Source organism: Stylophora pistillata, chromosome 11, assembly GCF_964205215.1.
Source record: "Stylophora pistillata chromosome 11, jaStyPist1.2, whole genome shotgun sequence".
Lineage (NCBI taxonomy): Eukaryota > Metazoa > Cnidaria > Anthozoa > Scleractinia > Pocilloporidae > Stylophora > Stylophora pistillata.
The window spans coordinates 29,819,188-29,846,594 of NC_142529.1; the positions used below are offsets into that span (position 1 = coordinate 29,819,188).

General features: G+C 36.8%; 1 protein-coding gene and 1 pseudogene across 5 annotated transcripts in view; one reads left to right on the top strand and one right to left on the bottom strand.

The window, feature by feature from the left end:
• LOC111321143 (uncharacterized) overlaps nucleotides 1-26,753 on the bottom strand; it is a 31,659-nt gene extending 4,906 nt beyond the window's left edge. For 2 of the 5 annotated variants that reach the window (XM_088737873.1, XM_088737868.1), the window contains exons 1-12: nucleotides 26,605-26,753; nucleotides 13,038-13,075; nucleotides 12,454-12,512; nucleotides 11,603-11,667; nucleotides 7,148-7,211; nucleotides 5,802-6,126; nucleotides 3,833-4,005; nucleotides 3,213-3,344; nucleotides 2,735-3,028; nucleotides 1,948-2,289; nucleotides 1,217-1,519; nucleotides 440-733 (exon numbers count right to left, since the gene is read on the bottom strand). In XM_088737873.1, the coding sequence (XP_088593999.1) occupies nucleotides 440-733; nucleotides 1,217-1,519; nucleotides 1,948-2,289; nucleotides 2,735-3,028; nucleotides 3,213-3,344; nucleotides 3,833-4,005; nucleotides 5,802-6,126; nucleotides 7,148-7,211; nucleotides 11,603-11,635 (1,960 nt within the window). In that variant the 5' untranslated portion in view covers nucleotides 11,636-11,667; nucleotides 12,454-12,512; nucleotides 13,038-13,075; nucleotides 26,605-26,753. Of the gene's footprint in view, nucleotides 1-439; nucleotides 734-1,216; nucleotides 1,520-1,947; nucleotides 2,290-2,734; nucleotides 3,029-3,212; nucleotides 3,345-3,832; nucleotides 4,006-5,801; nucleotides 6,127-7,147; nucleotides 7,212-7,286; nucleotides 7,418-11,602; nucleotides 11,802-12,453; nucleotides 12,513-13,037; nucleotides 13,076-13,225; nucleotides 14,619-26,604 lie in introns of those variants that run through there. The other 3 variants (XM_088737870.1, XM_088737871.1, XM_088737872.1) reach the window with 3 other exon arrangements.
• On the top strand, nucleotides 20,435-24,872 carry LOC148721117 (uncharacterized; annotated as a pseudogene).
• Nucleotides 26,754-27,407: the final 654 nt, after the last annotated feature.

Here is a 27,407-nt window from a genome sequence, read left to right on the forward strand (position 1 = left end):
GAAAGGAAATTTATCAGCTGTCATCAAAACGTCAAGAAGAAGGACGGCGGGGAAATTTCCGGAAGTTTTACACATTTGTCCGTTGATCTCCATGCTTAAATGGTGGTACCTGTAATGAAAAAAGTTAAATTCTGTGCATGAGCACAATGATTTATTTATACCGCTGAAGTTTACGTTTTTTCGGTTCCCATACCATTAGGCAACAAGTTACTCCCCCCTGGATGTGATGCTAGTCCTAAGCAAGTAAGTCAACCTTCTCCTCGCCCCCCTCCCCCCTTCTCGTCCGCCGTCACCCACTTAGTTTTCTCAGTTATTCCTGACAGTTCTCCGGTTTATTTCTAATTCTCCCGGATGAAAAAAGAGACACTGTCAGAAGTTCACTTCACCGACCAATAAAAACAAAAAAAAATTGATCTAAACGATCATTTTTTTACTATACTTGTAAAAATGACTTTCTTCTTTTTCGACTCGCCATCTCTCGTGATAGCTTCTACTGTAACTTTGTAGGTAGTGTACGTTTCCAGATCTCTCACCGACACTTCTAGAGAGTCCGCGCTTACATTTAGAAATACTTGGGATGAGTTCACGGGCTGGTTGACTAAAACGACTGCCTCATACGTCACGTGATAGTATATCAATTGACTGAGTACTTCATCACGTGGTTTGTTCCATGTAATTGTGAAGCCTGTCGGACTACTGTTGTTATTCGCTTGCATATCAGGAAACAAAGTTTCTGTGAATAATAATGAGATTACTAAACTGATATTCGACTCTATGAGCCAATGTTTTCTAAAACCTTTAGGTTTATTGTATTGCCTACCTAGAGAATTTTTACAGATGAACTGATGTGAGCTGAAAATTTTATGACAGAAATGATTTAACCCTAAGGAAAAAAACTCTTCTTATTTCGCACCCTTTCGTCCGACTTTTAACATTTCGATTCGATTTTGGGCCCCTTCAGACTATTTTGTATTATTTCGAACGCTTTTGTCCGATCTCAGACACTTCCGTCCAAATTCAGACGGATTTCGAACACTTCAATCAATTTTAGAGGATCCTGTCCGATTGCGGACGATCCTGTCCTATTTCTGATCGAGATATACGTTTTATTTCGGATAGCTTCGTGGGATTTCGATTATTGATTATGAAGAAACCTATCCAGCGAGTTTTTGGCTTAGCAGTTTAATTATTGACATCTTATCGCGTATCGTCTTACCTTCGGACCACGTCCAACCTTCAATACAGCTGCTTTTTCTTCCATTTCCCTTCTTTGTGAAAGCCAGAACTTTGACACAAACGCTTGGCATTTCTGGTGATATTTCTAAAACAATCTGAGTCTGATTCACATCTACAGCCTCCTCCAAAAGTAAAATAAAATCCGTGTTCAGTCTTGAAAGCAGTACTTTGTAGCCAAGAACAATTCCATTCTCGTGATCTAGAGGTACTGGTTGCCAGCTAACGGAGAATGCCGTGGAATTTAAAGGTGCAGTGGTTATGTTTATAGGCGCCCGACTCGGCACTAAGAATCAAACAAACAAACTTAACAAATAGAAACAAAATAGAAATTAAACAAAGTTGTCGATGTTAATTTATATTAATATCAAGTTATTCTTAGTGTTCTCATTTTGCTAAATTTAGATGGCTCTTAACTATTTCGTGAACGTGTTTTTTATATCGATAATGGCACACTTTTACTTACGTTTCCTTGACAATGGTATAGAGCTAGGTTATTTCTGAACATTTTGTGATATTTTTGAGGATGTTTTTGGTCTCTGAAGTACAGTAAGCATATCATGATTGATCTAAAACTAAGGTGACTAAGAACTCATTATACAAATTTTTTTGAAAATAAATAAGTCACCCTTTTAGAGAGGCACACTGCAGGGTAGAGCAATCCATACGGAATGAATAGTATCAAATATGGCAACAATGAGACGCGAGCCTTACCACTCTCTTTTGTTCGCAAAAAAACACAGGAGCTCTCTCTCCCTTCTCCTTTTCGTGTAAATCCCAACATTTTGATGCAATACCACGCAAACGGCTTCACTTTGCTACTTAACACTGTCACATATGTGTCACCGTCTATAATGGTTTCAAATCGAGGCCACAACTTTGCCTCTTCGTCAACTGGTTTTTTCATATGCAAAGTTGCACTAATTTTCATGTGCGTGAGTTTGAACCCAAGGATGATGCCGTTGCGATCCTGTTCTGGAATTGATTTCCATCTCACCAGGATCGAGTTTTTATCTGTATTTACTGCAGTGATATCTTGAGGTGGGGAGTCTGGGGCTGAGGATAAAGAAAAAAGGCTTCCTTTGTTCAAATGCTTTAGCCGTAACCACTAATCAATCCTTTAACGGGAAACGGAAAATGAACCCCATCTTCATTCTTAATCTGCTTTGCTTGCTTTGGTTCTAAGAACTCATTGGCCCCGTTGAATTCAGTTCGAATCATTGTTCATTTCCTAAATGTGACTGGTACGTTAAATTTCTTTTAAAAACTATTGCTTTAGTTATTATATATTGTATATATAATGAGTGAAAAATCCAGCTTGGAACTCCAGGACACCTTTTCTTTCCTGTTGAACTGAAATCACCTCATCTAAAGGCAAACTTCTATGCATTGGGAAGCTTGAAATATCGCTTCAGAATCGCCTTAAATTGTCCCCAACTTAAAGTTGTGCAGAGTAAACCTTCACAAATTCTACACCAGAACAAATTACAATGTTACATACTGCTATCTTCTGTTATGAAATAAAGGCATTCCTCCTTCCACAAACTCCCAAAAGCTGTTTGTGGCTCAACCGTGGCACAGTAGTTGGTGAAGATCTTGAGACTATTAAACGACATTGAGTCAATGCTCATGTTCACCAGTCTCTCTCGACTAATTTCTCTGTCAGATTTGAGACTGACTTTATATCCAGAAAAATCAACAACACTCGCTGAAGAACGCTCAAGGGGTTTCCAAGCCACTACAGCTGAAGTTTCGGAAATGTTGTTGACCTGCACTTGCACTGAAGGATCCTCCTCTAAAATCAAACAGGTGATTCTTAGAGTAAAGTTAAGAATGGTAACAGGGCAAAGTAGAGTGAAATTCGTACAGAATACAAGATGGTGTGTTAGTGTATTTAAGATAAATACGGTAAGTGATAATTCAAAATTCTCCAAATATTGCGAGCCGCAAAGCTCGATCAGTACTTAATCTGTACTCACTGTAAACGCTCGATTCGTGTCTCACACATTCTTGCGACTGATCTGGTTTTGTAGTGATACGAGTTTCCAGTCCTCCGCCACAAGTTACGCCACACCGTTTCAATAAAATACAAGTGGTCTGTTCAAAAGAGTCTGTGTTGAAATGAATCAGATACAAAGGCTAAAGATAAGTATAAGTCATTTGGATTTTGTTCGTTATATCTCCATTCTTCTTCTGAATTAGGAGGCAAACCAATTACGCAATAATTAGTTTGATGATAAATAATTTTTTGAAAATTCCTTATTTTCTTTGTATAGGTACAGTTTTCAATCGCCTATGCTATACTGTAATACCCAGTTATAATGCGTCAAATGATTTCAGGGTGGACTGAATTACTGAGTATTGATAGGGAGAAGATATGCCATTAAAAAGACCAGTGATTGGCGCGATTACAGAGGAACAAGTTATTTATGGTGTGCTTATGATAAAGTCTGATGACGAAAGTAATTGCCTTATTATGATGAGTTTAATTGTTTTAAGGGGATCTAAACTAGGTAATAAACGCAAAATATCATTAATTTTTAGCAACGCATCATGCAAAGGGATCATCTTGCAACTTAGTCAGCGTTGCTATGGTTACCTGGTGAATATAGAAACAGGAATTCTCTGTCCAATGGCCTCGTAGAGTTTGATCCGGGAAATTTTACATGAATACGCACGTGATCACTGCGACGGTAATTACTGTGTATCGCCTCGATATAATACAACTTTCCCTGCTCAAGTTGTTGAAAACAGGATATTTGCTCAGGAAATCTATTTATTTAAAAAAGAAAGAGTTTTAAAACATTTCAAATTTGTTGTCGTACTTGAGCTGAACAATGGCCCCTAAATATTGAGATGCAAAAATAATCGTAGTGTTAAGGGTTATACAGAGTTGAACCAATCTCATTGAAAGTTTATATGTTCAGAAACTTTATAATAATAATAATAATGATAATAATAATGATGATTTAAGAATAAACACTAGCGAGAAAAACACACAACGTTTCGATGACTCCATGTCATCATTCTCAAGTGAGAAGAGGATAAAAATGAATAGTTAATTTATACCGTACGAAGGTGGCAAACGTAAAAAGTTTAAAATATTTAAAATATTTAAATAAATAATTGCGCGTGTTAAGTTCATAAATGTAAACTATTAAATAAATAGTTTCGCGCGTATGGAATCCGATTGTTTGTTCAAAGAGGGCTTCATCTTCTTTATGAAAAGCATTTCATGAACTAAACAGTCCAGTTTCCCGGTGCACTTTTTAAGTACGTTGAAATGCTTGGTCAGGTCGCCGATGGTTTGTAGGCCGTGGTCGTTCTTTAGATGTTTGCCGATGGCCGAATTACGGTGCTCATTAATACGTTGATGTAAATGCCGGCTGGTGTACCCGACGTACTCTGCATCACACAGATCACATTTATAATTATATACAACGCATTGTTGGCTAACTATAGGAGGTTTAGGCTCACGTACTCTGAGATCTTCACAGATTTTGCGACTCTTGAACACGGGATGAAGGGTGTGATCGATTTTGTTGCTTAGATCTGATAATTGCCTTTTCACTGCGTCAGCTGACTTTTGATCTTTAAAAGGCAAAACCACTCGGTGAACAGCATTTTCGTTGACGGATAATTGAGCTTGCACTACTGGGTTTTCCGACCTAACTTTATTCTTAAATGTCTGACAAAATCTAATGTCATTCGAATAATGATAATAATGATAATATTAATAATAATAATAATAATAATAATAAGAGAGTTGTGACGCTGGAAATGAGCTGCCCGTGGGTTAACAATCGGACAAGAAAGGATGAAGAGAAGACACTGAAGTACAGACCCCTTCGCTGGGAACTAAGGCAGCAGTTCCCAGGCTACGAGGTGAAGCAGTATAACATCATAATGGATGCCCTCGGGGGGTGGTCACGGGAGCTGGATGTCATGATGTGCGAGCTGGTGGGAGGCAGAAGCACAGCCGTACTGCGAAAGATGCAGAGGGCAGTGCTCTCGGGTACACTGAATATTGCCCGGACTTTCAAGGTGGCAGTTTGAGTTCCTGTTAGAAGGAGGACCGTAGACACAACGGAAAAGCTTTTTAGGATTAGTTAATGTACATTTATTTTTTACTTCATGGCTCACAGGTTACGGTTTTCGCCCTGTGCTGCCTGATTAGAATGTAGCATTCAGTTGATTTCTCTGCGATAATAATAATATAGCTCAAATCCAATATACGTTTTCAAATGCACTTTACAATCTTAAAATTATCTAAAATAAATACAAAACTATGTGATAGGCTAAAAGTTAGAAAAAGTTAATAAAAGTTGTAAAATATAAAATACTGATTTAAATATGCGTTCCTCAAAAGATGAGTCGAGCTTTTTCTTGACAGTATTAAGACTCTGCTCCTCCCTCATCTCTTTTGGCAAGGAGTTCCAGAGGAGAGGGGCAGCAGCAGCAAATGCACGGTAACCAAGAGTTGCCAAGGTTCTTATAGCTAATGGTGTTTGTAGCACTATGTTATTAGATCGTAGTCCATACTTAGAAAAAAAGCATTTGCAGTTTACCTGTCCCACTGTTCATACTTAGTCCTGTGCAGCTGATCGATTCGAATGACTTCTTTCTTGTTCTCATGTGTTTCGTCCGAACTTAAATAGAAAGCGCATTCTGAGTCACACGTGGCGTAAAAACTATAATTTCCACTGACAGGCGGCACGAAATAAGCTTGTAACCGCTGACCGTAAAATTCGCCGTAATCTTTGGGCGGTGTGAACGTTGGAAGAATTTCAACATTTGTTGGGTAGTTTGGATATCTTGGATTCGTCGTCAGATGAGTCAGAAACCAGCCACCGTTGAGACCAGTCCATGTCTCTCGTCGGACCCCTCGATATTCTGTTTTAATAAATATCAATAGAAAATTCAAATTTGATGGATCACTCGTTTTGTTAATGAAAAAATATTCTTTTAACCTGACTCACAAAAAATATGGGTACAAAAAAGGTATCCTCTACGTACATGTATCATAGGTGCTTATACGTTCGTTGTAGTGGCGGTTGAAAATGTTTCCCAACGTTTGAAGAAACAGCCGTACCATAGCTTTTTAAATGATTTATCGGTATTGTGTCGATAAGTTCGATCTACAATCCTAGCTTAATACAATTTCATCTTTTAAACTGAGGTGTTTTCAGTCAACAGCGCCGCTGAAGATTTTAATGATCGCCTTTAAATATTGTAAATGTCTCATTTTTCGTTACCAACTTTTCCGGAAAGAAATTCAAAGAGAACTGATAACGCATTGGTTAACAAAAGCGAATCAATTATTAGTAGAAGATGTAGAGACAGAACTGTTTTACCCTTTTTTTAAATTTCTTCTTGACTCCTATTAATCTCGGGCTCTATATCCCTTGTAAACATTTATCGATCTATATAACATCATGCATAAGCTCTTGATCGACATTCGCTCTTTCGCTAATTCAGTTTCTCATCGTCAAGACTCGGCTATATAGTGTCGAGTTGCTTTATAAAACGTCAATTGTAATTACACTGGCAAATGATAAGTGAAAGGTGGACTGAACTATTTGGTGCTTGGGATGCCTGCTGTTTTAAGCAGCACTTGACAAATATGTTCTAAAATTCTCCACCGGGTACCATTTTACAAATATCTTGATATTCTTTTCAAAGACGAAGAATTTTTGCGGATTACCTGATATTTTATTAATGTCTTTTTGTACTGCCTTGTTAATTAAATTTTCAAGGACAAATAGTGATTTCCTCAGCTTCTTTGAAAATTTTTTCTCCTCAGAGCTTGCTATGAAATTTTGACCCTCCAATTTGAAAATTAGACTAAAAACTATATGTTACAACTCATGTACATGGTGCGAAATAAGTTTTCCCCTTGATCGAATACTCTCACCTTTGGGAATGCATGTGGTTATTTCCCCGATTGATAATTTCGTTACGCCAATCGAAACGAATAGCTGAAAAAAAAAATTAAGACCAACTTATAAAACATTCATTTACAATAAGAAATTGCATTGAAGAACTTATCTTACTTGTAATATCGAGGAAGACATTAAAATTGGAGAGCAATTGATTCTAATTCTTTAACTGAGAAAAAAACAATAATCAAACTTGTCGTTTTTTTCAATTCTTTTCTGATTCTGCTCTGGGAAAATTTACATCTGACTTGTGATATAATTTGTCACATCACAGCGGATATTACATGGAATAGTCAATCTAAACAAAACTTCTAAAAACAAAGGAGACAGCGTTTATTCATTGTGTGGTTTTCAACTTCAAATAGTCAAAACATCCTATTAAGATGGCAATATAAAACTTTCACAGATGTCTTTATTCAGACACATATTTCCTATCACATAAATTAAATTTTGTTTTAAAAGTGTTTCGCATTCTCCAAACAAAGATGAATTACTTATTGGCTTTTGTTTTGTATTTCCACAAAAGTAAAACTGTACCAAAACAAAACTGTAGACACGAAACAGATCATAACTATTGTCGTTCTTGTTCAAAAAAGCATCTTGCTCAGATAAAAATCGCCTTTCAATTTTTTCTTTTAATAAGGTCTGCATTATGTGAAAAACTGATGCTTTCAAAATTGATGTGGTTAGAAGTATAAAGGTGACTTCAATTAATTTGTAGACAACGAAAAGTTTCTGTGGTTATCTGTAAAATAATCAGTGTGGCTAAATAACAGGAAATTCTAATCATGCTATTGTTATTGTTCCATAAACATCTCAATAACTTATTTTTTTGTTGCTTGCTTAAAAAATCTGCAACTGACTTTTCACCCGAATCAGACTCAATCAATTAGATGTTTGGGGAGGGGACTAAAAACAAACTGCTTTGCAATCGGTTGTGAAAAATTTCACTTATAACTTTTAAATTTTGTATTTTAATAAAGATCAATCCATTTAAGCCTAAATGCTAGTACTGAATATTATAGTGATTCTAAAATTTTTTTATTTGATCCTCGCAAAGCCATTTCTGAGAGAAAAGGAAACATTTTGAAGATTTCTGTCCATTTTCAATGATACTAAAATAGCTCAAAGGAGTCTAATCAGTTCAACTTCCTTCCAGGACGTTCACGAAATTTTTAATCTATAAATGAACTTGAGTACTATGGGAGCTTTGAAAACCCTTATTCCCAGATCAAGATAACTCATTGATTTATATCAGTTGGGGGGAGAATACGTGACTCTTCTCATAGCCAGAAAATAAACAGCATCCGATGCTATGTTTGGATTTTTCAACGTAACTTATTTTGCGTTTATTCAAGTATATTAAATAATGCCTAATATGCTAGCCCAAGACGAGAATATCCGATGTATCTTTCTTATCGCCTGTTAGACTCCAAATATCCGAGGAAAACAAAGAAAGTTATTGGTAATTCACTTTACCGGAATTTGAATGTTATTCATTCGCCGTTGTGTTGTTTCCAACCAGATTCTATCTGGCAAGCGCTATGGAATAATTAGTATATGGTTTTGTAGTAATGCAACAAAAATATTACTTGCTTTTCGGAAATTGGGGGTTTGCTTATATTTTCACAGCGAGATCTATGTTTCTGCGTTCAGTATTCAAACCTGAATTATTTAGTTCTTACTAACCGAGCGGGAGGTCTGTATAGGAGAATCTTGACCGAGGTCGCCAGTACAGACCGAACGCAGTGAGGTCTGTACCATCGACCGAGGTCAAGATTCTCCCATACAGACCGACCTAGCTCGGTTAATAAGATGTTTATTATATGGCTGTGTCTTACATACCAATTTTTTACATTCTTTGTACCTTCTTTTTTTTAGACCGGTCTAGATGCCGGTCTAGATGGGAAAATCTAGACCGCTCTCAATATTGATTTCAGCCAATCAAATTCGTGAATTAGGTAGTTACCAGTCTTTGTGAGACAAAGCCATATAATAACGTGCAATATTGATGATCTACGAGTGATGTTTCCAATTACTTTTTTTCCAATCAATGTCAAGGTCGTTCAGATTAAAATCCGTACCCATGGGCCATTAGGAAAATCTTCACAAAGTAGAGGGATTTATTTTTCCGGAATACATATCGCTGACAGCCTCATCTTCATCCTCATATAATCATGATTATCTTCGTCATCATCGTTATCATTATCAATGAATCTAAGAACTTTTAGACTTAAAATGCTCTATACCTTGATCTTTAAAACCACACGGTCGAAGGCAATTAATTTGGCGGCACCAAAAGAGATAAGTTCCCACGCTTGTGCCTGGTAATGCACGCGGTAACGCAAGGAAATGGCGAAATTTCTTCAAAATCGTCAAATCCCCCAGGCTGATTTCGCCTCGACGAATTCAAAACTCGTCAAAATCGCCAATTCCGCTTTAATGAATTTGACTGAAATTCGCTAAAATCGTCAAATCTATGAACATTCTAGACATATCCCAACTCCCAAGCAAAAAGAACAACTGAATCTCCTTTGGAGATGTGTGCTGGTAGAATAAATAGGAATTGCAATCATTGGGTGCAGTGTAATGCCTTTGTACAGTTATAATTGCTTAGCATTTTTATTATTTAAAAAGTCGCATTATTGGTGAATATATTCATAATATGGCGAAGGCTATTCTCGTCGTCGGAAAGGAAAGGGCACCTCCCACAGTACAAAAAAATATATCTACAAAATGTTAAGAATTTATCTTGAAACTTCAACTTGAGACTTCGCCTTAAACTAAGAAAATCTCACACCCAAAGAGTCATTTCTGTTCCCATGATCTTCTTAAATAGCTTTGTTTTGACTAGTGTAACTAGAGGCGATATTTTTAACAGCATGGAAGAAATTAAAACTATCCGATAGCTTATTATACAGAAAGCAAAGCCGCGGGACTTATATTTAGATTGGAAAGTTGTTATCTTAATAGTCCATTTTACAGTTGTGTGCTTGGTTGCCAAGCCTTTGAATGGGAGTGAGGCTAGGGGTGACCTTGTTATGATACAAACCTTGCTGCCTTTCAAATGTAAATCACTTTGTTATCATGCTAAGTAGATACAGGTCTCTATCACAACAAGGTCACCTTTAGCCTCACTCTGAATCAAAGGCTTGGCAACTAAGTACACAACTGTAAAATGGCCCATTCAAGGAAACAGAAAAAATCCTAAATACAAAATGTTATTAGGTATTTAATTACCTAGTCTAACATGATTTTTCATCTTTTTTTTTAACCACGAGACTAAATTCGAGTTTTTTTTTTCAGAAGCCTGCTTCCTTGATTATTCTGTGATGTAAAGTGATACGATTTCCATCAAAATTGTAAACTCATTTGTAAAAATCCTGCAAATGATAATCACTCATGAAAAGGTACGTTATTAAAGTTTTTGTTAAAAAACGGGACATGAAATAATTAGCTTTTTTGCAAAATGAATTGCTGAATTTTAAACGTTGTTTTCGCTAAGAACTTTGAATAATACTTAAGAAAATTTAGATTGTTTTGAAGAGTTCTTAAAACTTACCGCCCACCGGGACTTAAACAAATTAATGCAAATGAATTCTTTAACTATGTTAATAATTAGCCGTGCACTTAAGGTTTTCAGTTGTGATATGAGTACATCAATTCATGTTAATGAGCTACATGCATTTCTCTTTATTCAAATAGGGAGAATCAGATTAAATCTCAGTCATTTTGATTAAGCAGATCAACTTGTGAACTCGATAAATCTGTAAGCTCGCCTTTAAATGAATACTTACAAGAGAACACTGAGATTTATATACATTAGGTATCTGCCAAGATACAGTGAACCGAAACTTTTAATGATGCTGTCAGAATTTTAGTCAAATATGGGGAAGGATTCATTATGTCACTCATCACAGGAAACTAAAAATATTCCTTTCACACTGACCACGTATTTTGCTAGCTTGCCAATTAGAACCCCAAACCTTATTTTTATTTTAGACTTAAATCGTGTCTACTTGTTTATGAATATTTCTTTAGTCTAAATCAGTTTTTTTCGGTTCTATTTTAAGGCGTAGATCTCAGTGCAAAATATTTAAATAGAAAACTTCCACTGATGTTTTCGCCCTTACTAGAATGAAGTCAAATGTCAGTGTACCAATTGATCGGTACATGACCGATTATGCATTAGATACCAAGCTTGTTTCATGATTTAGATTTCGGTGACCTCTCTGAAGTGATCAGACCAGAGTCGCAAGCGCCATGCCTGCCTACACTGCGTCAGGAAAAGTGCAGGAAAGCGAATAGAGATTCAGACGAAATGACTGATAGGAGATACCTAAATAACATATTGGGTTTCACCCCAGATATGTTTGATAAATATCATATTTTGGTTTTTCGTAAAAATTATGCAGGTAAAATGTACTTACCAACGATACTTCAAAGCAGTATAGAGAGCACATTTTGTTTACTTCATGAGATCTCTGAAATGTTCCTGTTTATAAAACGTTGATATATTACTCTGCGGTTTATACAAATTCAAGGTGTGAACATTTCAATTCCTTAAATTTATTCACAGCCTCTTCGTGCCTGTTTTGATCAACTGATTGGCTGGTCTAATTTTCCTCAGCGGGCCCATAGCATCTCTTACTTTGTACTGTTGTTGTTTCGCAGTGGTTTTATTTATTTTAAGGTCGCTTTCAGGATGCCGATGAAATTCAATTTCCGTCTTTATATTGAGGGAAGAGAAAGGGTACTTGAAATCGGGAATCACTCGTTATTTACAGAAGACAACATCTAAGTGGAATAATTGTTAAATTCAACAAAACCACGCTTTGAGGAAATCTTAAACTGAACGTGGAAAATTTACATTTAAAAGTATTACTTCTGAGTAATCTATATCAAAATTACCTAAAACCGAGCGTTTTTGGGCGGAATTTGCAAGGGATATAAACCAACTTCAAACAGGACGTTAGGTTTCACGTCAAATAACCACTCAATTTTATTTAGAAAACGTCTTTTGTCTTTACACAATGCCTAAGCTAAAGACCCGCCGGGTATCGCCCCATCAATCAATTTAAACAGATCCCATAAGTGAGAAGGTCTTTATTCGTATTCAACGTTATGCGTGAGGTTCCAAAACCCACAAATAAAAATCCTTGGTATAATCAATTCTTAACAATTTTTTTTTACAGATAAATTCAAGAGTTTTTTCAGGGAACAAAAAGCAGAGATGTCACCTCAATGCCTTGGTGATAATAATTATCAATAATCGCCTCACCTGTTTAAAATTAGCATTTCTTCGCTTTTCCAGCAGCATCTATTTATCTTAGGATAGCGCTGCAAAACAATTAAGTTTTCCCATGCTGATTAGCATCACTACAATTAGAATAACTGTTTCAACACTTGTCAGTAGTTAGAAGCGCCAAATTTTCTCTTTCAGCCTTGAATTGACATTGATTAGAATTGAGGAAACTATTCATCAAGTTATTTCGAATCTCAATATTTTATGGACCTATTAGTACCACTAAATAAAACATAGATATAGAAATGTTACTGTATGTAATTACGAGCATGCATCACATTGCTGTACGTTCGGCATTAATGCAAAATATGGGATATGACTAGAATATATTCGAATATTTGCTGAATAAATTCAACTTTCAGCTTTGTTGTATTTTTTTTCGTAATTACCTCCTACTTTACTTTTAAATCCCATTTATCTTTGCATGTTTGTGTTTTTATCTCGATTGACGATGAAGGTTCTCGCGCCTTCCGTCGCAGTTATAACTTGTGTAATTTGTGAGCCATTTTTTCTTTTCCACATTTCATAGTACTATCTTTAATTTGTACAAGGTTACTCACCGTATCTCTTTAACTATTTCACTCAGTAAGATGAGCACCTGAGGTACAAATTAGCATTAAAACTAAGACAGAAGAGAAACGATAAAGATAAAGGAGAGACGAATTACGCATATTGCCGACGACAAACTTGACACATGGTCTCATCGACAAACCTATCGACAAGAGATAATAAATCGACTATAACAAACCTTTCACAGTTGTAGAAATGAACGAATTTTGTCCCTTTATGATTATCAACGATCTACATGAAAATTTGAACTTAAAGACTCCGGCTTAACTCTAAAGTAGAACCAATGAGCACTCGAGTCTTACTTTAATTTCTTATCTCTCTGTGTGTCAATTATTGATCCATATGCTAGCGTGAAACCTTAAATTTGTAGCTAATAAGCATTAAAGATGACCTGAAGTGAAAAGTGTCTAGTTGATTTATGTCCCGTAATTATCAAAAGCCGCCTAACAACCAATTATAGTTACTTAAAGATAAAGTACTGATGCGAGCTATCGACAAGCACACACATTTCCTACGGTAATATGTATGGACCAAAAGTTTAAATTTATGTTAAGGATGGAGAATTCAGAACCATTTTTTGGCCTAATTTCCGTCAAACCACGAACTCGAAGTCTGTAACCCTTTTAATTTTTAGGCAAAGTTGTCTGTCTGAAAAAATAAAACAAACAAACAGACCAAAGCAGCAACGTTTTTTGAAGGAACATTTGTTTTGTCTCATTTTGTGATAATCGTTGCACTTTGCAATACCTGTTGGGCTGTCGCCATTACTGATAGTAATGACAGTCATCCATGGGTCTACTAAACCTCCCTACAAGATTTACACAAACTTTATTTTAAAGTACTACAGGTGTAAAGTGCGACTGAGCAAACACGTACAAGGGTTTATTATGGTTCTGTGAGTAATTTGGCTTAAATTTCATAATTTGCCATCCTTTTCAGTCTTCGCCACCATTAGCCATCCTTGTTATGTTGTTATCTAGTAGTATCTCTTCAGTGTTTTTCCATCTTACAGAACTGATATTTTGAATTTATTTGCAATCTGTTTTAATATATTTCATCCTTTGCCTTACTCTTTCATTGCTGGTTTGTCAGAACCTCTTTGTATCTTACCGAACTGGTATATTTTTTTTCATTCTGTATTCATTCTTCTTTCTCTTTGGTTTTCCTTGATTTCTTTTATTTTATGCATGGTGGTCTCTAGCTTTGGTTTTTTTTCCCCTCTCATCAAAATAAAACTTTCAGTCATCTACAGTCCTTGCTCATCCTTGTTTAATAATTTCCTCTTCCGTGTTTTTCTTCCTTAACAAACTAATATTTTGTGTTCCTTCTAAAAGGTAGTAAAAATGATTCAAAATGATATCCAGACACTACAAAAAGTCCCTCGTACGTAAATGTTTCGCGCACACTGACAGAGTTGAGCTCATTGAGAAACAAACGGGAACTATGTGAATAAGACGAAAGCCTTAGTTCTTGATAATTCTCAACAAGAGAATTCTTTTGAGTAAGCTTGGTTACTTTTATAAACCAACTTTTTATTCTAACACTGACAAGATGCCTTTTAGTAGTAACATCCTATGTCAAAATTTAAAAGATGAGGAACACACCTTTTTCTCAGTTACTGATCTTACCTTACTCGCCCCTTAGGATCTGATCACGAAGAAAACAGTTGAGGCAGTTGATGATCCCAAATGACACGGAATATGCTAAGTTCATCACGTTTACCTTGGTTGATAATGTAAATAGAGACAACGCTGATGAGGCCACTTGTGATTAATGAGTTTTGAAAAGAAATGCATATCAAGCTTTCCGAATTCGTTTAAATTTGGAGCTATCCTTTGCAACTTTCGCACTTCTCACCTCTAGGAAAAGAAAAGTGTTAAATTGGACGATTTTTTCGTTCCTTCCTTAAAATCGAAGTGAGAAGAACGGAACTAATGACGAACAAATTAAAGCAATTTTTTTCCTTTAAAATACATTGTTTACTTTTTCTCTTTTGAACATCGTATTTCGCTTAAAAAGACTCGTTTTTGCAATTATTTCTTGAAAAAAATTGCTTTATCCGAATTACATCAAGAATTTGACCATTTATAATCGTTCCCATCGGACGAGGCAGTTCATTTGCTGCAGCATTAGTTCAAAATCAGGAACAGACTAAGATTCTTTAGATGTTGACTTACCTAGTGCCTTCAGTCAATATTCTATTCGTGTTGTAAGCTGTTCCTCATGTAAAAACAGATATAGATTTGGATTTGATATTGCGTCAAATGGAAAAACGTATTTTCCTGTTATCCTTTCTTGCTGTGTAATTTAGAATATTTCGTGTTTATCGCCGTTAGGAAATACAGTCCTGACGACAGCGTTCCTCTTGGAGCAGACAACTTGACTGCGTTTGATGAAGTGATATTTCTCAGACATTTCAAGTTGAGGATACTCACGGGAAGGTGGAGAATAATGATGCAGATCGATTCTGGAATTTTGTACCAAAAGCAAAATTTACTCACGAAGTGCAGAGTTGGATTTCCGCAAGAAGATTGGATTCACATCCTTTAGCCGTTGTTCTTAAAATCCTATCTACCAGGCTACTATTCCTCTACAAATAGAAGAGGAAACTTTACGTGACTGATTTCTGGCAAGTAGTAAAATTGAGTATGTTTCGAATCAAGTCCCGGATGTTGTTTCTTTTGAGTTTTTCAAGTCGTCTATTGTACTTAAAATCGACAGGAGTCATCCAGTTAAAGTATTCATGAGTAGACATTTCATTTTTTGAACTTGGCCTCTACAGATAAACGGAAAGACGTAACAATATGCAATTTACATCAAAAAGAAAAAACAGGACGCGTATTGACTCTGCCAGTAGCGTGCAATTTGCAATCATCACCGAGAACGGAATAAAACGGCTCCCTGTTTTTTGTTTCAAAATGAGATCTATATTCGCTTAAGCCTAGTTTGTACGTCGCGCTACAGTCGAATTTAATTTAGACGAATTTAACTCAAGGCCCCACAAGCAATTAAATTCGACGATAGCGCGACGTCTAAAACGAATTAAGTTCGTCTGGTCAATTAAATTCGTCTTTGACGTTTTATCCGCCTTGGTAAGACGGATAAAATATCGATAACGCGTCTTCAGTTTTAACGTCGCATTGGCGTCGCGTCGAATGAAATGCAGACATTTTTTTAATGTGTTTCAAAATGACACCTCTGACCAGAGGTACTGCATTTGGGAAGAGAATTAAGGGTAAATGTCTCTTAAGATCAAAGAAAAAATGAAAAAATCGCGGACAAGGTTAAGACATTGTTTTGTCCCATTTTTTGTCTATAGGTAACTATTGGTACTGCTTAAAGTGAAGTGAGGTTAATTTGTGTAAATATTCATTTTAATGGAAATAAATCGTTACCAACTGCATGATCGAAAATTAGTGCGCGCGAACTCTAAATTGTGCAGTTTTTAGGCCGTCCTTGCTTGAACTACAACAGCAGGACTTCTCTAGCTATAGATATATACGATATCTATAGCTATAGATATACATATCTATAGCTATAGATATACATATCTAAAGATATACATATCTAAAGATATACATATACAGCTATAGATATACATATCTATAGCTATAGATATCGTCCTTGCATGAAATGCAACAGCAGGACTTCTCTAGCTATAGATATATACGATATCTATAGCTATAGATATACATATCTATAGCTATACATATACATATCTATAGCTATACATATACATATCTATAGCTATAGATATACATATCTATAGCTATACATATACATATCTATAGCTATAGATATACATATCTATAGCTATAGATATACATATCTATAGCTATAGATATACATATCTATAGATATACATATCTATAGCTATAGATATACATATCTATAGCTATAGATATACACGATATCTATAGCTATAGATATCGTCCTTGCATGAAATGCAACAGCAGGACTTCTCTAGCTATAGATATACACATGTGGCCTTCCATTACCAGATATAGTGATATTTTTTGTATCGTGTCCTTCCTGATGAAACCACGGGTTAGTTACCAGTGGATGTGTTCGACATTTTTAATTCATGCCAAACCCGGTCTAATATAGTGTGGCAAAAAAGCATGTGGTAGTTTCTCAAAATCTCCAGCAATACTATCACGAGGGCTTATAAGGTGGATCTTCAAATTCATGGTTTTATTTTTCTGGTATCTTCTGCTGTTTTGATATACCAACCAACCAAACTTCGCTAAAAATTATAAATGGCGCCATAGGGAATGAACAAAATCAACATTGCAAAGCACTGTTTGAGTCGCAGCCGCGCTTAGCTTTTATGTTTGCTTTGACATCAATAGTTCCTTACCTTAGAAATAATTTATAGGCCCTTGTTCTTCCGCTTGGAAGATGTTTTCCAAATACTGTCCTTTGCAATTTTTTGTAAAGAGGGCCGACCAGCTAACTCATTGAAGCCACTGAGTCGGGATGAGTAAAATAAAGTTAGTACTTGTTATTGTCATTTTCTACGGCGTATCGCAACCCAGTTACGTTTAGTCTACTTTGATCCTAATTTTGTTTTGTTTTTTGACGTCCCACACAAAAGGGTCTCGTCCAAAACGGCTGGTAACGCTGTAGGGATTTGCCAGATTTGAATTAATTTTTCACAGGTTCCTGTCACTCTGCGTGACATATGATAATCTATCACGTAACGAGATCAACAAACAATTCATTCTGCCTCACATATAAAATCTAGACAAATATATTGTCATCAGGAACGAAAATGATACAACAAAGAAATAGACTTTACAAAATTTCACAAATATAAACCGTACCGTGAACACCTTACGGAATGAAAATAAGGATAATTTTTTCCCACGGGAAACAAAAGTGATCGGTCAACGAAAGTAAACAAATAATCGTCGGTGAAAGGAATAAAGACAACGGTTGCTTTAACTCCAGCAGAAAAAGAATGTCTTGTTCTTTCCTTGGTATTGTGGGTGGCATTTGTGGCGCAGAGGAACGCGCAAGGCATCAGTCCACTCAAACAGTATCTCTGTCATCATGCGGCATGGATATCAGAAGCCACAAGCGTTTTTTACAATGTTCAGGTGTTGAGACAGAGATTGAACTTATCTTAGCAAGAAGCGGGATTTTCGTGAAGCCCGTCAATTTTTCAGAAATGACTGTTTGCCCATTACATCGATCAAGCCTTTGAATTGGATTGAGAAGAGGAGGTAGATTATGTTCTGTGCCACAGGATGTTTCCGGTCACAAAAAGGAATCTAAAGAAGTACCCGCAGCAGAAAGCGGAATTACTTTGCAGCACTCAATACAATTTTTGAACTTACGAAAAACATCGTACCCGTCGGATCTGGTAAGCGATTACAATGAGTCACAATCTTGTAAGAATCGACGTCCCACTAGTTTATTCTCATTCTACGTAATTGGATGAACATCCTTATAGCTTCTCATTTCAAGCTGAGTACTTGGCGAGAATCACAGACTTCATATCTTAACTTCAAATCACTTTGCTGTCGCGTAAAACAACGTCAAGTTTAACAGCAAAATTATTTTCACGTCTTTTCAGGATTTTTGCAAATATTTTTCCGTCGGGAAACACTGGCGTTCATTCAACATTTTCGTTTCTCTCAAAACTTATTCAAAACCAGTGATGGGCTCCTGCCAAAACTAATTAATTGCGTGGGGAACGCTCGAATTGAAATATTCACAGATATTTTAATTACTTCTAACAATGCGAGAATAAAAAGAAAGGAATGTAAATTACTGACTTGTGACAAGTTTAACTATAGCATGTGTCATCAATTTGGGCCGGGTTTGTGGGGCTTTTGCCTGGGCTAGTTTTGTTCTTTTGCCACATGCAGAGCTATTTGTTCGAGGAGGATGTGTAAGGTAAAAAAAAGTATATATTAATTATTTCTCTCAAAATATTAAAGGAATTTGTGTGCGATGTCGACAGCCCTAGCAAAAATAAAAATCGATCAGCTACAATTGCAGAGCTTGGGTGCCACAGGAGGTGTGGAAAACATCACAGAAGGTCTAAGTGGTGTAACCTTGGTAAGTTTCTTCAAAGTGTTCCTGAAGAATTTCCATCCAATATAACTAATAAAAGTGGAAAACCTTAACGTATCCTCTGGATTCTCCCTTCTCCGCCCTTTTCATGCCTAGCGATTCAACCCAGGCGGGAGAACGGCGTGTACAGACTAACTTGCAGGCGAATGCTCAAACGCCGCCATTGCCGTTCGTCATCGACTAGGCAAAACCATACATAAAACAAGAATTGGATAGGCATGCCCTGCCTTATGCAATAGCGAAAATCAGACCTGAAAAAAATCAGGCCTGTACGGGACTCGAACCACTGACCTCTGCGATACTAGTGCAGCGCTCTACCAATTGAGCTAACAAGCCAACTGGGAGCATAAATAGCGCTATCTACGGCGAGGATCGTGCATCATACGTATCTAATACCGCATTTCAAAATATATGAACTTCATATATTCATTGTATCTCATTTATCACTTTCACGGGTTTATTACCAATCAACTTAACGGCCTGCTCCCAGTTGGCTTGTTAGCTCAATTGGTAGAGCGCTGCACTAGTATCGCAGAGGTCAGTGGTTCGAGTCCCGTACAGGCCTGATTTTTTTCAGGTGTGATTTTCGCTATTGCATAAATAGCGCTATCTACTGCGGGGATCGTGCATCATACGTATCTAATACCGGAGTTCAAAATATATGAACTTCATATATTCATTGTATCTCAGAATTGAACCTGTAAAATTAAAACATTTTGTTTCTTTCATAACGAGTCCACACATTATTCAAGATGTTCCTTTCGGGAAAAAAACCTCTGAAATTATCAACTGGGGAAATCATAAAAACACCCAATTTTATCAGAGCAATGATGCCAGAGCGTATTGTTCAGCAGTATCAACAATACTGCTGTGAAACCAACTTTGAGCCTATGCCTAAGAGAACTCTACAGAGAGTTTTGGCCGTGTGTTCTTCATCTGTTCGCAAGTCTCTGCAAGGACTTGATAGCTTTTCAACATCAGGAGAGGAAGCATTTGATGCCTTAGAAGAACTCGTAGACAAGCTTGTTGACTGTGGCAAGACTCAGCAATGGGCGAGGGAAAGTAAGCAGCGACTTCGTTTGTCGAAGCAGTAGCTAAAGGGCGACTACAAGGTGGTGGGTGCATATTTCATAGTTAGGCGTTGCCTTTGCAGAAGTGATGTAGTAAACTTAATACTATGATTCACAGCTGCCTCTTTCTTTCTCTCCAAGTCTTCTCTATGAAAACAACAGTTTACAATTCACTGTAATACGCTTCCACACATGTATACAGAGCTGAGAATTGGTTACGTAATCTTTTTGAAATGTCGATCATATGCACATGCGTTGCTTTGCAAATATGCACTAAATCACGCGCTTGTCATTTTACTTTTTATGCGCTAAGTGACCCAAACAACGCTGAATTTCATTTCGGGGCTCCTGCGACCATCTCCACAATGAGTCATGTGAACAGTGTTATGAGTTACAGGAAATATTACGTACCATAGAAGATGAGTGTTCAAGTGCGCTCTCGTCAGCGGAAGATCAAGCTGACATGCAGCATACCATCAAGCAGGCAAGGGATGATATCACTAGCTGGAAAGCCCATCAGCTACGTTCAGTCCACCAAGCTGAGGCGAAGCATTCAGTTCCAGCCAAACTCAACAGCCGATCAGTGCTGTTAGTCCAGGACTTGGCAATGAAATACATGCCCCGAAAATATCGAGAGGCACAGTCAGATTGGTTTGCGAAGCGAGGATTGCCATGGCACATTAGCGTTGCCATAAGACGGTCGGAGGATTCTGAGCACTTTGAATCTCAGACACTTCCTCACGTATTTCAAAGCTGCGCCCAAGACAGTGTGACTGTGGCTTCGATAATGCTTAACTGCCTTACTACCCTGAAAAAGGAAATTCCAGAGCTGGAAATGGCTTATTACAAACAAGATAACGCTGGCTGTTATCACAGCGGAAATTCAATCGTCTCACCTAAGCTGGCCGGTGATGCCGTGGAGGTGGCTGTTGTAAGAAACGACTTTTCGGACCCTCAAGGGGGAAACGGGGTATGTGATCGCAAAGCAGCAACAATCAAGGGAGACGTTGGAAGTATTATTTCCCTTTTAAAGTTACATAGGCAATACAGATGTCTTGTAATCTTTGATAAATTGCTGCTTCACTTTCTTTTTAAACAAAGACAATGAAGATAATTTTATATCTTCGTCAATGAAATTCCATAATGATGGACCTTGAAATCTGATATTGAAAATACCATAATTTGTTCTTGCTTTTGGAAGATAATAAGACTGTTTTGCACCAAGCCTTGTATTATAGGTAAGGATTTGCGAAATTTTTACTAAAAAAAAAGAATTAAAGACTGATGGCAATAATTGATTATGACATTTATACATAAAGATTGCTAAATGAAAAGTTACTAGGCCTAGGAATTTTATAATTTCAAGAGATTTAAATAAAGGACTAGAGTGCTCATCAAATCTAGAAAAGGTAATTGATCGCATTGCTCTTTTTTGTAAAATGAAAATTGGTTGGAGAGTGTTCTTATAGGTATTTCCCCAGATAATTATTCCATAGGTCAAAAAAGGATATATAAGTGCATAGTATAAGCTTAATAAAATATCAAGGATAGAGAGGATACCAGTGATTCTTCTAATTTTCTTAACAATTCATTCAACATGGTGTTGTACGAGAGTTTTACCAAGCCTTCCCCTCACAGTTTTGTGACGTTGAGCAGAACTACCAAATAAGGTGGTGAGCACGTGCGTGTGAGAAAAGTGAAGCAGGTGGTGAGAGCGCGAGTTTATGGAAAGTTTTTCCATCGAATTTAGTGAGAGTTTCGTGAATTAGATTGAAGCGGAATAAACCAGAAAATTGTGTTATTGTGAGTTCTATGGGCTATTTCATTGTTCGGCTCAGTGTTTCCAGTTCAAGTGTGAATGAATTAGGATGCCCAGATACCTTATACAGAACTCTCGCTTAAGTTGCTTATTATTTATAGCCAGCATGAAATTTTGACATTCAAGTTTCTTTTGAGGTGCGTGGAAAATTACAAAATTTGACTTAGCTTTTCTACATTGAGTGAGAGCTTATTGGCATAGAGCCATATGTGAATATTACTTAATTCAACATTTATGTTTGATTCTAGCATAGAGAAAGTTTTACTTTTATAAAACAAATTTGCATCATCTGCAAAGAGATGAAATTCAAAGATATCTGAGCAACAATGAAATCATTTACATATAGTAAAAACAACAGAGGGCCAAGTACTGATCCCTGTGGTACTCCACAACTTACATTTTACATTTTGTGGATGTTGCATTATTGACAGTAACAACTTGTTGTCGGCCACTGAGGTAGGAAATAAACCAATCTTTGGCAAGACCTCGAAAACCGTAATACTCTAGTTTCTTAAAGAAAATTTGATGATTGACGGTGTCAAATGCTTTGGTAAAATCAAGGAATATACCACAGGAATAGCTTCGATCATCAATTGCTTTCTGAATTTTGTCAATTATGCAAAGAATTGCATGGTCAGTACTGTGCTTAGTTCTGAAACCATATTGGTTTTCAAATGAGACTGTTTTTTTCTAAGAATCTGATTAGTCTATTATACAAAGGTTTTTCTAGGAGCTTACTAAAGACAGAGATACGGGAGATGGGACGGTAATTGCACAAGGATGACTGTGATCCTTTTTGAACACAGGTACAACGTTTGCTATTATAAAATCACTGGGAACAACTCCAGTTAAAAAAAGAAGCATTAAAAGCTATCTCCAAAGGTTTTGATATATAGACTTTTAGCATTTGTAGTATATCAATTGGAATGCTGAGTGGCCCTACAGACTTGCCAGTTTTAACTTAGATATTTCAGTTTCAATTTCGCTACAAGTTACAGGAAAAAATACATACAGGATTATTCAGATATACCATTGGGCTATTGGATACACTTGGTATTTCACTTTCTAGGTTTTTACCAATATTGGCAAAATAATCATTAAATGCATTGGCAACAAGTTTAGGTTCAGTTATTTCTAAGTTGTTTTCTAGCCTTTGGCTAGTTTGCGGCTTAAATTTTACTATTTGCTTAATATTTGCTTAAATTTTACTATTTGCCAAGTTCGAAGGAGTCATGAGGCAGCCCGAAAAATTGGAAATCCTAGACTCGCCATCGCAGAATCCAAGTGGGGCACCGACGTTCACGATTGTGAGACACGGCCATATCAAGAAAAGCTCTGTCAAAGCAGATTTCTCAGCTGAAAGTGAAAACCAAGATTGAAGCTGTATTGGGGAATGTAAGCCAGATGACATGCTTTTCCCTTGTCCAGAAGAAGGATGCATAAAAGCATACAGTCGCTTTTCAAACCTCTAGGCACACCTAGACACTGGAAAACACCAAATGATGCTCGAACGGGAAACTCTCTACGATAAAGCTAAAAGCGTTTATTCTTCTAAGCTGACGGAGGGACGCAGTCGAATACCAAGCGTTCAAGTTACTGCACAATCAAAGAGTGACGGCTTGCCGCCTCTTCCAATGGGTTGGGCCCTGAGGACAATTAAGAACAAGGTGCGTTTTACCGAGAAACAGACCGAATTCTTAACTGAACAATTTCAAAAAGGGGAGTATGGTGGACGAAAAAGCGATCCACAGGAAGTTTCGAAAACCATGAGCCTAGCAAGAGACCAAGCGGGAGAACGCCGATTTCAACCCGATGAAGTCCTTACGTCGCAGCAGATTAGTGGCTTCTTCAGTCGTCTTTCAGCAAAGAAGCGATTAGAAGTTACAGCTGCCGGTAATGAAGCAAAAGCTAGTGAGGTCTCAGATGTGGACATGGAGAGCGTCGACGAGGACGAAATTCCCGTAGAAGCTGAGAGTCAACTATTTGCAATGTGTGCAAATGTGATGAGAGATGTGGCTATTCAGCATCCGATTGTATCTTTCGATCTTAACATCTGCGAACTTGTACAAAAACGTACACTCATAACTTTAAGAGTGGCTAGGCTAAGAGAAATGTGCATCGACCTTGGGCTGGATATTTCTGACATTTCACCTCAGAAGAGGAAAAAGCCATTTATCGCACGACTCACACAATTAGTCCAGGAGTGTACCTGTTCTTCCAAATAACTGAGCAATGAACGTTTTACGATTAACTGATCCGCCGATTAAAAAGCAGTGCTTGTAAAATTTATAAGAAGGCGTTACTTGACAGTAGAGTCCTACATATCAGATTTCAGTCACTCGAGCTCACCAGGAGCGGATCCAGGATTAAGTCAAGGGGGGTTCGGAAAATTGTCCGAAGGCATGCTCTCCCAGGAGATTTTGAAAATTAGTTCTTCGGAAACATTATTTCCAGCATTTTAAGGGAAAATTTAGAAGGTTCCACTGAACCGCCCGAACCACCCCTGGATCCGCCCCAGCTCACCACTGTTTGTGAACTTCCTTATCTTTGCGTTGGACGATTTTCAGTGTATTCGAAACTGGCGAGTGCAAGATAGGATAGGATAGGATAGGATAGGATAGGACAGGATAATTTATTTAATGTCAAAATTACACAGGGGGTGGTCTCCCAGTCCCCCCGAGCCAGAGGCTCATGATAAAAGTGTTGATAATATGAAAGAAAGCTAAAATTGTTAATAGCACTAATTAAATTAGAAGTAACTTCTATCTATAAAAATAAAATTCAACTAAGTTAAAAGTCTCTGGAAGGATAATGCGTCAGATGCATTGGCAACTGGTTCCGAATACGTGAGATTGTGTGCGCACATGAGCCATGAAGGAATTTGCTATTATATGAAGTTTGTACAACGCAGAAGGCACAGAAGTGTTGCAAATGCTGAATCCATGTTCACCGGATGAGAAGTAGACGTAAACTATCGGCTTTGAGGCAAATTTAACCTGTTAAATGCAATTTAACTGTTGTGTGTAATTATATGCAGTATGGCGTGATTCCAAAAGTAGCAAAAGTCGAAAATTGTTTCTCCTGACTCCGTATAAAAAAATCAAGTGCAGTTTTAGACATTTTAATATGTTTCTAGTCATTTTAACGGCCAGTGAAGATATAATTGACTAAAACAGTCATTGGTGTCCAAAGCGTTTTTTTTATTAGTTTGCATCTTATTATGGCGTCATAGTACTTTAACCGCAATTCGGCTGGTGGTCATCTTTTGATAGTCAAAAGTCCCAAAGAAATAAAACCCAAATCGTAAAGAACCATCTTTCAAGTCTTCTTGGTAGTGTTATTGTAAACTTTTAGACACTACCACATATATTCTTGCCAAGCTATTCTAGGCCAACTTCGCCTTAATTTCAAAAGGCCGAAGATGTCTTCTCTTAATAGGGACGTGACTCCTCCAAGAATAACATGAGACAAAACCATCACTTTGTCTCGATAATAAAAGTCCAACTCAATATTTCTCTAGCTAGAAAAGTACTTCCGTTACATTTTTGTTCGCATGACAAATGCCCGAAAAGTGCATAATTTTAGGATCGCGCTTGGTGAAATTTGGGCTATTTACCCCCGGAAATGTTAAAACAAATTATTCCCGTTGAAGTGCATATTTAAAAAATCTAACCCTATTTCCGTTTGTCTACTTGATAAGGCTACCCACAGGCAAAATATGAAACAAATCGAGTTTTGACCGTGTCCGCGACTTTTTCGAAAATCTATGATTTTTACTGACATTTGCTCTTAAATTCGACCGTACTGGTTTCGACGCATAAAACCACGCTACGATTTACGTCAACGGAACGACGAATGGAATTAAATTCGTCTGAATTAAATTCGACTGTAGCGCGACGTATAAACTAGGCCTAATTAGGCTCAAAAAATGTAATTCAATTTCCATGGCTTTAAATTGTGACTGTTTAGTGCTTATTAATCATTAAATAAAATGACGTTTTTGCCTGCGTGTTGAGGACTTCTCATCCTGTTTCTTACTATAATTATAGTCAGTGATGCCTATTAAGGTAGCGAACTGCTTACAGGTTTAAGATCACTGTCACGGTTCCCATGTCGTTTTAATATTCTCTATTCTAAACAGTGCTTTGCAATTTTTTTTACTCATTCCTAGCACTTTGACATCCGTCTTTCCTTTCCCTAAACCATACCAGTGTTGTATTTAATTTCTTTCTTTTCCTAGTGATCTTATCTCAATATGTAAGGTTGCATAACCCTTTTGAATGATGGCGCTGAAAGGTCATCGTTAGTCCGAACGTGTTAGTAAGAAACGAAGTAACTTTTCGAGAAATTCGTGATATGACATGAACAGGTAATAACCAACCAAATGAAATCAATTTCCATATATTCACATGGCGGAGGAAGTATTGGAAACCCAAGTCCTGCGTCTTGAAAATTAAAATTTGAAACATTTTGGAAATAGTATAAGTTATGTTCGATAAATTCCGACATTTTGAGATTTTTCATAGACAACCGGGACTAACAATATAGCAATATTAGTAATATAGATAAAGAAAAAATTTTCACCAAATATCAAGGGCTCCTTGTCACAGCTCTTCTAGTTTAGTTTGTGATGGAAACGTTACGCTGGTTTCCTCTGTCAAAGAACTTTATGGCAAGTACAGAGTACAAGTTATGGCCTCGAAGAAGGTAAGTATAAATCCATTGTTGATAAATGCACGCTAGTATTAATCCAATGGTGTTATTGTTATGATAAGTGGGTTGTAAGTCACGTGATCTCATGCATCACGTGCAACAACAACAACAACAAACAACAACAACCTTTATTTATGTGTCAAATCTAAAATAGCAGTTATACAACCACTAACTGGGGACACTAAATACTACCTAAAAATTTAAGAAATTTAAAAATAAAACAATATATGTGTACAATTTAAAATCTAACCTAAGTCTTACATAAAAGGCAGTTTTCACATTTACTATCAGTCAATTTAGAAACAAGGTCTATTCTACGTATGTTACATTTAAAAGATGATATGGATGTCAGTTCTCTTACATTTCTTGGTACAATTGCCCATATTTTGGGTCCCATATATCTAAGCGAATGTTTTCCAAAAGTGACAGTATTAAATCTAGGTATACCAAAATCATTATTACGCAGTGTGTACCTAAGTTGTGGAATTTGAAAAAGGCTACATATGTAATTAGGAGATAAATTGTTCTTTACCTTATACATAAGAATGGCTATATCCTGTAGTCTTCTGTTCTGCAGTGTACTTAGGTTAGCCATGTCTAATAATTTATCATAACTACTCCCCTTATCACAGTAAACTGCCCTAAGTGCCCTTTCTTGAATACGTTCCAATTTT